Source organism: Symphalangus syndactylus, chromosome 8, assembly GCF_028878055.3.
Source record: "Symphalangus syndactylus isolate Jambi chromosome 8, NHGRI_mSymSyn1-v2.1_pri, whole genome shotgun sequence".
Classification (NCBI taxonomy): domain Eukaryota; kingdom Metazoa; phylum Chordata; class Mammalia; order Primates; family Hylobatidae; genus Symphalangus; species Symphalangus syndactylus.
Window position 1 is genome coordinate 81,439,348 of NC_072430.2, and position 17,103 is coordinate 81,456,450.

The 17,103-nt window shown below is 39.8% G+C and overlaps 2 protein-coding genes across 6 annotated transcripts in view; one reads left to right on the plus strand and one right to left on the minus strand.

The window, feature by feature from the left end:
* The window catches only part of NFE2L2 (NFE2 like bZIP transcription factor 2), a 164,650-nt gene extending 163,980 nt beyond the window's left edge, over positions 1-670 (minus strand). For 3 of the 4 annotated variants that reach the window (XM_063644794.1, XM_063644789.1, XM_063644788.1), the window contains exon 1: positions 551-668. The gene's annotated coding sequence lies outside the window, so the exon portion shown is untranslated. Of the gene's footprint in view, positions 1-550 lie in introns of all 4 variants that reach the window. The other variant, XM_063644790.1, reaches the window with a different exon arrangement.
* The window catches only part of AGPS (alkylglycerone phosphate synthase), a 150,985-nt gene continuing 134,486 nt past the window's right edge, over positions 605-17,103 (plus strand). Inside the window, exon 1 of one of the 2 annotated variants that reach the window (XM_055289829.2) lies at positions 605-1,020. In XM_055289829.2, the coding sequence (XP_055145804.2) occupies positions 689-1,020 (332 nt within the window). In that variant the 5' untranslated portion in view covers positions 605-688. The remainder of the gene's footprint in view (positions 1,021-17,103) is intronic. The other variant, XM_055289830.2, reaches the window with a different exon arrangement.

Consider the following 17,103-nt stretch of genomic DNA (forward strand, 5'->3'; position numbering starts at 1 on the left):
TGAGGAGCACTTTTCACGTGCTATCTTCCAGAAATGAATTCAATCTGTAAATAACTGAGATGTCTTCACAGCTCTTGGGTAATTTTTATCTATAGCAATAAGAAACTTTGTTAGAGTTAGGAAGGGGTTAGGATCAGTAATGAATGAAAAGAGAACTTAAGTTGCAACTCAGTTTCTGTACTTACTTGTGATCTAGCATTAAACACAGTGCCAGGCACGAAATAGGTGGTGAGAAATAAGAAAATGATAGAGCTATTTGCTCTAATGGTTAGAGGCAATGATGGTCAGCTTTGAGTTACTTTGGTGACCCCGCAGGGAGGAAGAGCACAGGTGGAACATTAGATTGTCTTTCAGGAAAAGGATGCCGCTGGATCCATCAGGTCCAGTAGCACTGCCCACTTCTCCTGCTCCAAGGCATCTGCCCTCGAAAGCCCCTAGGCCACACCCGAGGACACCACCCAGGGTTCTAGGACACCTCGAGGGCGGACGTGGTTTGGCTCTTGGACCAGCTGGACCGGGCTGGGCCAACCTGGAGTCAGCTCGAACTCACCTGCTTGGCAGGTGCGCGCTTCCCGAGGCGTGACAGGGGAGCGCCGGCGCGGTGGGTGGGGGGCAGAGAATGTGAAGCTCCAGACGCTGGCACCCGCCGCCAAGTCGCCGCGGTGGCTGCCGGGATGCGCCGCAGCGAATGGTCGCGCCGGGCGCCGCTCTGAGTGACCTTTCACCCGCGCCCAGCGGTTCCGGGCGGCAGCACAAGGCGGTAGCCATGGCGGAGGCGGCGGCTGCAGCGGGTGGGACTGGCTCGGGCGCGGGTGCGAGCTACGGGTCTGCAGCGGACCGGCACCGGGACCCGGACCGCGCCGGGCGGAGGCTGCGGGTTCTCTCTGGCCATCTGCTGGGCCGGCCCCGGGAGGCTCTGAGTACCAATGAGTGCAAAGCGCGGAGAGCAGCGTCGGCGGCCACGGCGGCGCCCACGGCCACTCCCGCCGCGCAGGAGTCGGGCACCATCCCAAAGAAGCGGTGAGTAGCGGTCTGTGGAAGGAGTTAGCGGCGAGGGACCAGGCCGGGCCTGTGCTGCAGGAGGGCACAGGCGAGGTGGGAAGAGAAGTGATACGGGTGGGCGGAAGGCATCCCGGTCCCTGAAAGTAGGGACCCACCTCTCTTTCGAGAGAGTGGACTAGACCCTGGATTCTGTCAGGAAGGGGGCGGGATGGGATGGTGGATTTTGGTCACTATGTGAGGGTAACAGGCTTGAAGAACTCTCATTGGAGAAGGGTTTAAAGGGTTCCTTTTTCCTGAGCTTTTAATGCCAGGAATTCATTTTTTATCTTAAATTAATACTTTTGGTGCTGAGGCCTTGCAATGGGTAGCAGAGGTTCTATTTTGCTCCGAGGAGATGTAAGTTTGTACTAGATGATAGATCGTGGGAATCTCATTCGCGAAAGCCTGCTGTGGGGGAAACTGGTGGTGCCCTGGAAAAAGGTGCTGACTGGTTTCTCTTGGGTAAGTTCCGCTTGCTTAGGAGCAAGATGTGTTGACTTTGAGGGAGGAAACCGATGAATGGTAAGAAGCCATAAACTGCAAACACTAGCTAGTGGTTTAAGGTGTGGTGGTATAGCTGCTGAGCTCTGTGTAACCAGAAGCTAAAAGACAAGAGTCTACCGATGAGGGATGTTTGTCAGAGATCTTGACTTTCGATTTTTTTTGGAGAAATCTTTTTTTTTTTTTTTGTATTTTTAGTAGAGACAGGGTTTCACCGTGTTAGCCAGGATGGTCTCGAGCTCCTTAATCTCTGATGAAGGCCATTAGGAGAAGCTATTTTCTGACGTGTGGCTTTGTCACCGTGGATAAACCGAGAGTGAAAAAAGTAGGTAGCTTATGTTTAAAGTGTACTTTTAAGTGTGCCAAAGGTTGTGCTAAATCCTTTGTTTCTTCCCAAGCTATGAGGTATGTGCGATTTTTTCCCATTTTACAGATGAATAAATTAAAATTAAGTCTGCTGGAGGCTTAGCAGATACGCTGTGTGACAGGTTAGAATTCGAAAGCACATGAAATTGACTTCATGGCCAAGTTCCTAAGCTATACTTGCTTCTGATGAATTAATTCAACATACATGAGTCTTTACAAAATACACACTGTACCAGCAGTACAGAAATTAAAAAATACAGTATTTACTCTTAAGGAAGGAATAGCTTGGTAGGTAAAATTATAATACAGCGTTATAAGAAACTTAACTGAGAACTATACCACCTGGTTATTTAATCCAGTTTTGGGTTTGTGTTTGTTAGTGCAAAGATGTTCCAAAGTAAAGATTGAGTAAATTTTGGATGTTTGCATTACTAATAGTTTCCCAAAGGGGGAAGTTGTTCTTGGCATACAAACAGTATGTTCACAGGTAAAGAAGTGAGAGACAAATTAGGGAACTGCTGAGACTTAAGTGTAGCAGGAGAGGGTGAGAATGACAGGGGATGAAGACTGGAGAGGTGAATCTTGTTTACAGGATTTTACGTGAGGCAATACATGATTAGATTTACCTTTGATAAAGGTCACACTGGGAGCAAATTGGAGACAGTTTAGCATTTTGGCAATATAATAGCTGGGAACATAGACCTGGATTTGAATTTCCACTACACAGTTTCAGCTGTATGATCTTGGGCAAATCCCTTAACCTCTCAGTTTCAGTCCCCATCATTTGTAAAAACGGGAACAGTAATCCTGTTTTGCAGTGTTGCTGTGAGAATTGAAAAAAATAGAGTTAAATGATCAAGTGTTTAGTGCCATGCCTGTTACATAACCTTTCAAAGAATGGTAGCTGCAGTTTTCACTGTGTCTAAAGGCAGAGAGACTAGGAGATTATTATCCCAGGGAGAAATGCTGGGATTCTGAACTAAGGCATATTATTGGGAGTAGGCAACTTAATTGAGAAAATGCTAGGAGGTAAATTCTCCATAACTTGGTTACTGAGTGGTGAGCAGGGGAGGAATAAAGGATTTCATCTCATCTCCTGGCTTCACTTGAGGTTATAGTATTAATAGCTGTCATTGGGTTTAAAACTTTTCTAAATGGTTTCATGTACATTCATGTCTACTCATTTGTATGCATGTATGTGATTGTACATTTTATGCAGATTCACACTCTTAGAACCAAGTAAGGAGGGCAGGTTTTCCTTATGGTTAGATTTAATGGCTTGGTTTACAGCATTCAGAGAAAAAGTAGTAATGTTTGTAAGGCACACCAAGATGATGGATGAGTCTTCTTATAGTTGAAGGTGACTGGTCAGGGATGCCCTGTGTGGCTGCTCCAAGGACTGAAGGCATCGATAGTTCAGGCACAACTGTAACCCATTTGTAGCATAGGTTACAGCTGGTGGGAAGCTCTCGTCTTTGGTTCAGGGTTAGACGGCTAGTGGCAAAATCTAGTCCTATACTGGTACTTTGAGATTTTTATCAAAATATGAGGGAACACAGAAACTTGTATTAGATGACACATCAAAAGCTTCCACAGAGGGTGATATACTTGATAGATTATTCATGAGGAACCCAAGTCTCCCTTCTACTTCCTACTTAGCTGGGCCTGCAGTTGCCAGCTACAGAATCCAGCCTAAAGGGAAGATAAATGATAGAGGAAGAAGGAACCACAGTATATATCTAATAAGGTGCGAGTATGCCTGTATGTCAATTATTTTGGAATAATTTTGTGATTTGTGTATTATTCCTTCCCTTTTGTTACCTTGGATGATGGCATTGCTTGTAATTGTTTTATCACATGGTTGGTTATATCACATGGCCTGGAGTAGTGACTTCTTGAAATGCCATATTTTCATTCCTGTTACAGAATAGTCATTCATATGTTTCAACATTCATAGAGTAGTTGCTTTATGAAGGTCCTGTCCTAGGCATTGGAGATAAAGAGATGAATAAGTAGTCTTCAGCCTCAAAGAGTTCACAATCTAGGAAGTGAGAGACACAGTGCAGTTTGATTAGAGCCACTGTAGATACAGGTACAAATGTAGCACAAAGGAAAGACTGACTTACTCTGTATGGGTGCGGGAGGATGGGGGTGGTCAGAGGAAGCTTTCTGGAGAAGGTTTTAAAATGTGGATGGTATTTTGAGAGTTTACATTCCAGGTAAAGGGAACAGCATATGGCGAAGCAAGGGGATGTGAAAGTGCATATCGTATTTACATAACTAGATGATTTAGTATTGGTAGAGGTGAGAATAAAATGAAAGGAGGGCAGTGGCAGGTCATGGAGGTCTTTGGCTTGTGGGTTATCAGTCCATTCGTTCATGCATTCATTCATGCTTATAAAATATAGCAGTGAACAAAAACTCTGCCCTATGGAACTTATATTCTAGCTGGAGTGGAGACAGTGAACAAACAAGTAATATAGTATGTCAGGTAGTGATAAATATAAAGAGAAATGAAGCAGCTGAAGGGGCTTGGTGATAGAGAATCCTTGAAGGAATTAAGCTGGGAAGAGACATGATCAGATTGGGTTTGGGTTTGAGAGAAGTCACTCCAGCTACAGTGTTGAGAATGGATTGGAGAACGGTGAGGATGGACATAGATCAGTTAGAGGAGGCTGTTGTAACACAATAGACGAGAAATAATGAATTAAACTAAGATGATGGCAATGAGAATAGGGAGGAAATGATGTGTGTGAGAGTTTTAGAAGTTCATTAGGTGACACCATTAAAGTTTAATCACACTTTAAAACTGTGTAACTAAATTAATGCCACAGGAGTTTGGAGACTGAATGACAATAGAAAAGGGATGACACAGTCCAGAGGAATGTGGACATTTCAGAGGGCTGACCAAACAAAACCTGTTGTTTACTTATCATGTGGTCTCCTATGAAGTCGGCACCAATTAATTCTTTTTCTTTTCTATTTTTTTGCGATGGAGTCTTGCTCAGTTTCCCAGGCTGGAGTGCAGTGACGCAATCTCAGCTTACTGCAACCTCCTGCCTCCCGGGTTCAAGCCATTCTCCTGCCTCAGCCTCCCGAGTAGCTGGGATTACAGACGCCCGCCACTGTGCCCGGCTAAGTTTTGTATTTTTAGTAGAGATGGGGTTTCACCATCTTGGCCAGGCTGGTCTCGAACCCCTGACCTAGTGATCCACCCACCTCAGACTCTCAAAGTGCTGGGATTACAGGCATAAGCCACCATGTCTGGCCGGCTCCAATTACTTCTGTCCCGGAACATATGTTCTTATTATTTGAAGTTGCTGAGCAGAGTATTGAAGTGACAGTTTACTCTTGGATCCTCCCTTTTTCCTTAAGCGCATGTTACCCATGTACAGTTTTTCTTTTGACTTTGCTTCTAAGTGCAATTTTAGATCCTTAAAAATCATAGTAAATGTCAATTACATATGTGACACTTTTATGTCTTGGTTTTGGGTTTTTTTCAGTGTTTTTTTTAAGGCTCTTGTGATCTTACGAAAAAGAGAAGAAAAAATCCCATGTTAACTTTCATTCCTCCACACTGCTAACCTCTTTCCCAGTTATAACTTTGGCTCCAACCTCATCGTAGTTTGCATTAGTCAGAACTGCTCAATGGCAGTTTTTACAGAGATTATAAATGTTCAGGTCAAAAGAATGATTAAGAACGCCACTAATTATTTAGTTTACTTGCTTATAATGTCACTTACAAATGCCATTTTAATAAAAAGCAGTATATTAAGGTTGGGCATGGTGACTCACACCCCATAATCCCAGCACTTTGGGAGGCCGAGGCAGGCAAATCACTTGAGCCCAGGAGTTCAAGACCAGCCTGGGTAAAATGGTGAGATCCCATCTCTATAAAAATACAAAAAAAATTAGTGGGGTGTGTGGTGGCACGGGCCTGTGGTTTCAGCTACTGGGGAGGCTGAGGCAGGAGGATTGCTTTGAGCCTGGGAGGCAGAGGTTGCAGTGAGCTGAGATTGCATCATTGTACTCCAGCCTGGACGACAGAGCAAGACTGTGTCTCAAAAAACAAAACAAAACAAAAAAGTATTATTTAACATCTGCCGGAAGCTTTGGTAGATATTTTCCAGAAGGAATACAGCTGAGTTAACCTCATGTAAATATTTCCCAAGAGAGTATCCTGAAGCCTGTAAGAGCGGATACAGTTCCGCAGCAAAGGTTATTTGCACAAGTGACCTGGCTTAAAACTTAACATCATTTGGCAAAATTAGAGCTTATTTTGGTAGTTATGTTGAATGAAATATTTACCCTATTTTGAGTTCCTAGCTAGGAATTCTACTGATAGTAGTAATAGGAGTTTTAATTGAATAAGTCCTAATATGACAGGAACCATGCTAAAGCTTATGTACATTATATCATTTAAATCTCACACAACAACTCTGAAAAATGAGTGATACTATATGTACGTTACAGTTGAGGAACTAGAGGCTTAGAGAAGTTAATTTATCTAAGGCCTTGCATTTATGAAATGAAAGAGATGGCATTTCAACTCTGCTCTTGCTCCAGAGTCCATATTCTTTCCTCTATGCTGGATTACCACACCTGATGTTCCCGGGGAGATATTATCTACTTACTATTCATCAGGTTGCTCTCTTTGTCATGCCAAGTTTCAAAGCTTTTGTGATTAAATAGATCATGATCAAATACTTTGTCATATAGTTAAGAAGGCATTAGTTTATGTTGTACTTAATGAATAAATTATAAAACATCATTCTGTCAAAATGAAATTCATAATTTAAGAAAATGTAATGGGTGGTTTAAACAGATAGACCAGCCAGTTTACTTTTGTGAGTGAATTTTGCCATTTGACTTGTGGAAGAAGACAATGTTTGGAATGAAAGGGAATTAGGAAGAATGTGGAAGACCCAAGATCAGAGAAGAAAGGAAAAGAGAATGGGTCATGGAGGGTTTACTGCCTAGTTGCAAACTGTCTTTGGACTGTGAATGAACAGGAAACTGAAGATTTAATCGCTGTGGTTATTTGTTAATATGCTTCTCTAGATTGCATTTTATGATGGACCAGACCTTCTCTACATAGACTTTTTTATGTTGGGAAGTTACTGTAGAGCCATCTACCCTTGTGGTCACTTAATAAAAATACCTGAGAATAAATTAAGGGATCCGATTTTAGGCTGCAGAGAAATGGATTGCTGTTGTAGTCAGATGAGATACTTTATGGAACACTTTAAAAGCAAGTGCTAAGCAAATATTACTCCTTTTGATTTTATTTCCTTATTATTGAGAAGATAACTTCTGCTGTTAATCTGATTAGTATGTTAATTTCAACCCTAAACCAAATCAAAGGATGATGACTAGAGTCTACCCTTGTAGCATAAAGTATTAATAGCCCTCTGCCTATTAGTGCTCTCTTTATTTGTTGGGTCTTGGGGGTGATATTTTGTCATATCCCTGTCCCAACATCTGAGCTCAGAATCAACTGAGAGATAAGACACAGGATACAGACAGAGAGGTAAAAACGTTAACTTTGTTACTGATAATGCTGGTTGGAGACCGTGGCTTAGATCTGTACTACCTAATACTTACCCTGAATTAGACTCCATCACAGGCAGTGTACCACAGAAGGCCTCCTCTACAGGTGTAGAGCCTAACACATGCTACCAAAACAGTAGAGAGAGAGCTTACAGCATAATTAATTTTTGCAGAATGAGGACATCTATTTTATCTGTATTTAGATTAAGAAACAGCATTACCAGTACTCTAGGAAGCCCTCTTCGTGCTCATCCCAGTGGCTCCTTCCACCAGGATAACCACTACCTTGACTTCTAACGTATAGATTTGCCTGTTTGAACTTTATATAAATGGAATCATACAGTGTGTACTTTTTTGTGTTTGGCTTCTTTCCTTCAGTATTATGTTTGTGATATTCCTCCATGTTGCATCTAGTCACATTTTGTTTATCCTCATTGATGAATAGTATTCCATTGGGTAGATATATACCACAATTTATCCATTCTGTTATTGATGAACATTTAGGTGGCGATTACTTTCGGTTTGAATAATTACTTGTTTTAATATAAAGTGCATATCAAACTAGTGGTTTTATAGATATTACTGCATAGGAAGAGGTTAAAGTAATTAAAATAGTGTTTAAGAATTAATATATTTACTTTTCTTAAGTACATCAATTGTCTGAGGTAATAAACAGAATGCTCCCAGGTACTAAATCATTTTTATAAATAAATTAAATTGGATTTTTAAACAAAGTGACCTTGCAGTGTTCACATATTATTTATGAGCTTATAAGATTTCAGCTTAAAATCATAAGTCCAACTCTATTACTCAATTACACATTTTAAATTTGAGTTACAAGTCAGTCATTCTTAAAGACTAGATTCTCTTAAGTTTTGTAAATATGTAAAATATCAATTTTTTGTATAGTTTTCTTAAAAACATTAACATATGTCTTTGGTTCTCTTAAGCATTTGTATATTTAATTCTGGATCTTTCAGTAGTTGAAATATGCTTACTCATTGAAAAAAACTGCTACCATTCCAGTAACTGCAGTTACTTTTGATGAGAGAGTTTTGCCTCCTGGGTGAGATATGGAGGGGTAGATATCGTCTTGTCATTCACTAAGAAAACTGTTATATGATTGCATATAACATTGTTCTTGCCAGCATGTTTGAAATTACTAATCAGAGATTTGGCCAGGATGCTGACCAGATTCTTGTTGTTGACCTCAGTGGGACTCTCCAAATTCTATTTATAGTTGCTGTGTCAGAGACCTCATCCTATAAGCAGGGGAATGCTCAGGTATCCCAGGACCTTAGAATCAAGTAATGTGAACTATTTAATTTGCTATAATCACAGAAGTTCGCATTTCCAACTCAGATTGATTACCTAGTTGGGTTTTACATTTTTTCTAAAGGTGCTTGAACTAACTGTATAGGAATCCAGCCTAAGGAATATTGAAATGACACCTACTTGAATTCTCCTATCACTTTAGTCACATATACTATGGAGTGGATATTTTGCTGTCAACTCAAATTTTGTAGGTCAACACTATCCAGTAGAGCTTTCTGTGATAGAAATGTTCTGTAATCTGCATTATCCAGCATCATAGCCACTATGGAGCTGATTTTTAAATTTTGTTTAATTTTAATTTAAATAGGCACATGTAGCTAGTGATATGCCGTGCTGGCCAGTACAGGTGTAGGTGGAAACCTAACTCATTACTTCCTTCTCATTCTCTAGAACTTATTTATCTGGGCTTTCTCATATCTCATAGTGTTAACACTAGTCCCACAGTGACATCCTTCAATCTCTATCTTGAACTTCTTTTCGTTCTTTTAAGATCAAACTTTCTTTTGAATTTATTCAAATTAATAATTAATTCTGCAGTCACTTTGCTGCTCTCATACGTGTTTGTGTCATCTGATCCTCACGACTGCCCATTTCACAGATTAGGAACTGAAATTCCTAGATACTTGCCAGAAAAATATATTAGTCAGTTTCTAGTTACTGGGTGGCAAAGCTTAAATTTGAATCTAGATTTTTTAATTTTAATTTTTTTTTTTTTTTGAGATAGAGTCTCGCTCTGTGGCCCAGGCTGGTGTGCAGTGGCACGATCTCGGCTCACTGCAGCCTCCACCTCCCAAGTTCAAGTGATTCTCCTGCCTCAGCCTCTCATGTAGCTGGGATTACAGGTGCACAGCACCACGCCTGGCTAATTTTTGCATTCTTAGTAGAGATGGGGTTTCACCCTGTTGGACCATGCTAGTCTGGAACTCCTGACCTCAGGTGATCTGTCTGCCTTGGCCTCCCAAAGTGCTGGGATTACAGGTGTGAGCCACCGTGCCCAGCTGATTCCAGATTTTTTAAAAATCTCAAGTCTAGAGCTTTTTCCTTGATATTATATTGATATCACCCAGCCCTGTTCATTCACAATCTTTCACATTCATTTTGTTCATTAAACAAGTATTTATTGGTTACTTATGTTCTAAGCACTTGGGCTATGTCAGTGAACAAAATGGAGAAAGATTTTTATTTTCTTGGAACTTAACATTCCGATGGGTGAAATGGATAATTAAACATAGTAAATAAGTAAATTATTAAGTATGTTAGAAGGTGATAAGTACTGTAGAAAAAAGAAAAAGTAGAGAGGATAAGGAGGTAGGGTTCAAATTTTAAGAAGGATGTCAATGAAAACATGACATTTGAGCAGATATTTAAAGGAGATGAGTTTAGTCATATGGATATCCAGGCAAATGAGTGTTCTAGGCAGAGGAATAGTATATGCAAATATCCTAAGGGGAAATGCACATGTGGCATATCAGGAAAGCCACAAGGAGACTGGCGTAGCTGGACTCAATTCGTATCCCCTCACCTCTAACCGCTGTTTAAAATACGTACCTTTTAAGCTTCTGATTTACCTAGCTCTTCTTCTGTTCTAGGCAGGGTCTCTTATTCATGCCACATTTTTCAGCTTTTATTGTGCCATTGTCTGGAAGACCTTTGCTTGTTGATTGATACCATGTTTCAGAGTCTCTTGTTTTGGGGATCTTTTCTTTTTACTTTTGAGAATTGGGGAAGCATTGATCTATCTCCTGTTACCTTTTCCCCACGATTTTTCAAGTTATGAAGAGTAACTTTAAAACATACGGTTAAGTGCTAAGTGTCATAGGATATAATAAGTAGGTCTAGAGCCTTGAATTTATTTAAATCACCTAGGTACTCTCCAGCCACCTCACCCATTTGAAACTTCGTCTACCGGCTGGCTGCAGTGGCTCGCGTCTGTAATCCCAGCACTTTGGGAGGCTGAGGTGGGCGGATTACCTGAGGTTAGGAGTTCAAGACCAGCCTGACTAACATGGTGAAACCCTGTATCTACTAAAAATACAAAAATTAGCCAGGCGTGGTTGTGCAAACCTGTAGTCCCAGCTACTCTGGAGGCTGAGGCAGGAGAGTCACTTGAACCTGGGAGGTGGAGGTTGCAGTGAGCCGAGATCACGCCACTGCACTCCAGCCTGGGTGACAAAGCAAGACTCTGTCTCAAAAAAGGAGAAAAAAGAAAAAAAGAAACTTCATCTACCCAGGTTTGCAATTATTTTGTGTCTTCCATATGCTAAGCACTGGGGAGGATTATTGACACATGATTTTTGCCTACTGGGACATGTAGGTCTACTAAGGAAGACTGATTTGTCTTCTATTACTGCAAGATGTAAGGTATAGGAAAGGAATGGTGACTAATACAACAACGGAAGGGCAATTTTATATCAAAGAAACCTAGTCTAGAAGGGTTGGAAGAGTATTGTTCTAGGTCAAGATGTTATACAAAAATTCTTAAATCAGAGGGTGAAAATATTGATGAGAGAAAGCATTTGGATGAGAACAGAATCAGAAGAATTAGGATAGGAAAATCCGGGCAATGTAATAAAGTTTATAAAACTGGTGTGGCAGTTTGCTCTAGTAATGATGGTCTTTCAGCCATCTGGATAGTGTTTAGAAGTGTCATTCTGCTAGGAGCTGGATGTCTGGCAGTTACTTTACAATTATAAAATGGAAAATAATTTTGTTATTCTGAAATGTTATGCATTTTGTTGCAGAAAAAAATAGAAAATATAATCAAAATGAAGACTAACATTAAGAGATAATCGCTACAGCACATTGGCATAGATCCTTTCAGAAATAAACATATGCTTGTAAGGTCACGCCATAATAATGTCTTGAAATTACCATTTTTCACTCACTGTCTTGTGTATACCTTTCCTTATCAAGAAATAATAATGTGTAAAATCATTTTCTGTGACTCAGGAAGTATTGTATTATATGTAGGTACCATTTATCTGATGAGGACAGTGTTATATTTGTTTCCAATGTTTCCCTATTATAGAGAATGCTGTGGTAAGCTTTTTACAATTAAATCCTTAATAATTTCCTTAAGGCACATTTTTAAAAAAGGGCCTTAATGAGTCAAAGAGCATTGGAATACATCATTCACTGATCTCATTGGGCATGAACAGAAATAAGGAACAATTGCTTGTTTGGACTTAATTCTGACCAGTAATAAAAATTTGAAAATCATCGGAATCTTTGGAGAAAGACTACATCATATTTGAGCAGGTTTGTATCTTCTAATTTAGGGAAGCAGCTTTCCAGAAATTTAGATAAAAGGAAATTAGATGTTCTAGCCTGAGTCTGTAAGGGGGAAACCAAAACATGACCACAGGGAACCTAAGGAATAGTGCTTAACCCTGCCTGGGTCTATGGGGGTAATGAGAAGGAGGGAGAGCTAAGACAACTGGCCTAGATGTATCAATTTAAACCACTTATTGCTATCAGTAAATAATGTACATTCCGTGCTTATTCAGATGGCTCCTATTTACTATTCAGGCAAATCTTGTTATATGAGGTGATGTAATTTAAGGATTATGGTGTCAGCAGTTTTCATTCTCTGCCCCCCCCAACATTTTGCATGTATTTAAACATGTTGCAGAATTGAACTTCACAATACTCATTTATGTACCATTCACCTAGATTCTACTGTTAACATGTTACTGTGCTTATCACATATCCATTAATCCATTCTTTTTTCCACCTAATATTAATCTGTTTTGATGCATTTTAAAGTAAATTGGTAGTTTCATTTTTGAAGTTAAATCTCCTTCAGAAAGGTTCTGCTTTTTTCTTTTATATCAGTTGGCTTTGATTTCCAGATAGTATTTGTTTTGCCTTCACAAATTATTTCTGGCTTCACAACTATTAGACTGCTATTCTAATTCTGATTTTGTTTCCAAGTTCATACCTGCCATCTGCCATTATTTTCAGAAAGTACATTCTAGTTTGCCATGCCTGCACTCAGATTTTATACAATTGGTAACTTAAAAAAATTATCATATTTTGGTATGTATACTAATTAGGGATATTTGTTATAAGTATTAATCTGAGCTAGGTTAAAGCAGAAAAGGGGAATTTATTCTAAGAGTACAGGGGTGCCAAAAAACCCAAGGGTAAGAATGGAGCTTGGCCTCAGGGTAGAATTAGAGCCAAGAACCAGAAAGCCATCAGGTTTCTTGCTAGTATCACTTCTTGCTACTATTTGCTGCAGGCTTCTCTAAGTGGATCAGCTTTTTCTGCTCCTCTGTCCAAATGGTAAAATACGGCTGCCCCACTCCTCCAGGAATTCAGCCAATAGCAGAGAATAATTGGACCCCTTGTTTCCAATCCTGGGTTACATGTTTACATTGCTGCAATCAGTTATTGTCTGGAAGGAAGTGGTGGTAGTCATAGGACATAGGTAGCTGCCCAGGCAGCTAAATGAGCTGAACCAACTCTGGTTATCATGCATTTAAAGATGATACAACCGGATTATCTGCTGATTGTTTTTGATGATTCCTTCTCTATAATCTTGCTCCGTGAGTTATTCTATTTATTTTCCTTGAGTCATCAATCTTTTTCTCTTTGTTGATTTTTCCTGCTGCTTAAAAGCATGCTCAGATAACGTTTTGAAATTTTCCACACATATCACTCTTTTGAAAAGGCCTTAACAACCATGAATAACCTAATTATAAAACTTTAGCCTCTTAACCAATTCCGGTACCTGGTAGATGTTCTTATCTCTTCTTAGTTTCCATATTATTGCACTATTCTGTTTTTTTTTTTTTTCCAGCCTTCCTGTCTTTCTGACCATGGTTTTGCTGACTTCCTTCTCTTCCTAAGCTTAAAAATCCCTAAGATTAATTTTTAGTCATTTCTTCTGCATTTTCTTCCTTAACCATTTCATCTACTTGAACTGTAATAGCTTTTACCATTGTTGGGGGAACTTTTAAGTTAATATCTCTAACTCTCAACTCTCATTTTTACATTTTTAATTATTGGATATTTCTATCTGAGTATCTTGCTGGTTTCTCCAACTCAGCATTCATGTATAAGGTCATTATTTTAGTCTCTAATCTCAGTCCTCCACTGTTTCTCTTCATTTCTGCCATTAGACACCCAAGTCCAACAACACCTAAGTCATGAGTTCTTGCTGAGCTCCATCCCCCATCCCTTATTTGGTTCATTGACAAATCAGATGGACTCCAAGTCAGATGGACTCTATTATCGACTCTCAAGACACTTTCCTTTTCTCTCATTGCCACCAGCCTAGATGAAATCTTAATTGTCTCACATCTAGCCTGGTCTCCCTTTCTTTTGTTTCCCGCCTTTAAATGATTCTTCATTCTATTACCAGACCAATCTCTGTTCAGGGAAAGTGTCAGTACTTGCTGCCTGCTTGTGCTGTGCTACATTCTAACATTGCAAAAATGATTGACAGTCAGTGGAGATATATAGATAGATATTTAAAAGATATGATGTAGCTGTAGTCATTGTATACAGAAGAAAGAGCCATAAATTCTTGAAGAAGATAGGAAAAGGCTTTATAGAAGTGACTTTTAGACTGGTTGCCTTCAGGGAAAGAAGGGGATTTTGGACAGGGGATATATACAGGAAGACATAAGAAGGCATGGTGTGTATAAGGAATTGTCATAACTTAATGTGTCTGGGAACAGCTGTTAAAGAAGGTGAAAATGTAGAGTGGTGCTATGTTAAAGAATTGGGATTTCATCCACATTGGAGAGTCAACAAAGTTTTAAAGTACACACTGCTAGATTTTGACCTTTGGTAGAAGCAACGAACATGGAAAATACTGTTTTGATTCTATTGTTGTCTATTGATTATTGAAGTAATAACACTCACTCTCTTATTTGGCATTCAAGGCTTTCAGCTGTTCTCCATGACTTCTTGAATGTGCTTTATGCTTCAGCCAATTTTATGCTGCTTATTAGATGGGAAAATCCTTGTGCTTTCTTCCTCTGTTTGACTATTGAAATTTTACCATCTTCCAAAGAAGGGAAAGTTTAAATGCCTCCACAATGAAGGGTTCTTTCAGCTAGAGATGAACACCACTGAGCTCTTGTAATAATTTGTACTCCTTATGTGGCCATCATTGAGTATACTGAAATCTTTGCTTCGTAGTTAGGAATGTTGGAGCCAGACAGTCATGGTTTAAATCCTAGCTGTATCATGTACTGTTCATGTCTCTGGGGACAAGTTACTGAATCTTTCTGGACCAGTTTTTTCATGTTTTAAATAGGGGTAATGACACCTACATCACAGGATTAAAGTGAGAAGGAAATAAGATAATGATTGTAAAGCCCTTAGCTTTACAGTATTATGCAATACTGTCATTATTGCAGTAAACTACATAGAAAGGAGTAATAAGAATAGAGTGCTAAAATAGTTTCTATATTAGACCATTTTTGCATTGCTATAAAGAAATACCGGAGACTGGATAATTTATAAAGAGGTTTAATTAATTCACGGTTCTGCAGGCTGTTCAGAAAACATAACTCTGGCTCAGCTTCTGGGAAGACCTCAGGAAGCTTACAATCATGGCAGAAGATGAAGTGGGAGCAGGCACTTCACACAGCAAAAGCAGGAGCAAGAGTTGAGGTTGGGTGTGGGAGGGGGAAGTGCCACACATTTCTAAATGACCAGATCTCATGAGAACTCACTGTTGTAAAGACAGCACCAAACCTTGAGGGATCTGCCCCCATGACCCAAACACTTCCCACCAGGCCCCACTTCCAGCCCTGGGGACTACAATTTAACATGATATTTGGGCAGGGACAAATATTCAAACTATATTGGTTTCTGAAGATGGAAGCACAGCAAGAAGTAGGAGGTACTCAGTGGCAATAATGACATTTTAATAGAGAAAACAAATTTCCTTTTTTTTTTTTTTTAAAGAGATGGGGTTTTGCTTTGTCACCCAGGTTGGAGTGCAGTGGTGTGATCATAGCTCACTGTAACCTTGAACTCCTGGGCTCAAGAACCATTGTCCTGAGTAGCTGGGACTATAGGTATGTGCCACCATGCCTGGTTATTAAAAAATTTGGAGCAGGGTCTCGAAGTGTTGCCCAGGTTGGTCTTGAACTCCTGGCCTCAGGTGGTTCTCCCACCTCAGTCTCCTGAGTCGCTGGGAGTATAGGCACAAGCCACTGTGCCTGGCGAGAAAACAAATTTCTAGTAAATGTCACCTTATGCATTAGGAAGGAAGGGAAGAACCCAAAAAGTGTAAAGCATCAGCAGTTCCTCGTACTGTATTTTAGGCTGATTGTCAGTATCACACACATGATGTTTGGTCATTCTTGTGCTATTTCTGGTTTGAAACTCTTCTCTGTGACTCTTAGTATTCATGACTCACCATTGCTTGCTTCTATGTAATATGTGGCCTTGGTGGCCACACATTGGAATTTGAATAAATATATTCTTGTGCTAAAGGAAAGTTATTTGATAAATAATTGTTTTAATTTTTATACTTTTTAAGACTTTTATAAACATGTATGAACTAGGCAAAGTTCCATAGTGGATCAAACTTCCTAAAATTTGCATCGGAAAATATGATCTCTGTATAGCCCTCATTTACCCTTCCAGATAGTCGTTTGTAAGATTTGGGTATAGATTTATGCCACCTCCTCTGTCATGTAACATATTTCCATTTCCTGTTATCTCTTTCCCCTGTCTCCCACATGGTGAGTGCCGCCACTTTGCCCTCTTGCTGCCTATTGTTTCCTTGTGGAATTCTACTCAGGGCCATCCTCTCCTATAGTGAAGTGAGTTTAAAGTTTTTCCTTTCTGTTTCTCTCTCTCAATTCTAGTCTCCTGATTTTGGTAAGGTTTGGGTGAGAGCAACTTAATTGTAAACCATTTACATTAAAGCTTTGTATTCCTTTGTGGCTATTCAACAGATGAGGCTTCTATTCTTAACTTTTTCTCATGTCTTAAGGTAATGCTTACCCGCGTGTGGTCTGTGGATGACCCTCATGAGAATTTTCTGAGGGTGCTAGAAATTTTAGTCATGGGCTGGGTCTAGGGTGGCATCCAAGGACTCTGCTTTTAAAGTAAGTACCCAAGGTGATGTTTATACTCCCAGGAAGTTTGAGAACCTCTGTTGTTGTGATTGGGTCCTGCTTTTAATGCTTTCTTCTCTTCCCCCAAACTTTATGGGGTTCATTTTTTCCACGGGTTTGCCAGAAGCAAAGATAGAAATCCCAACTACCTGTCACTTAAAGTAGAAGGGGCTACTGCTGATTTTTTTTTTTAATCATTATTTTAAGTAAAACAAACCAA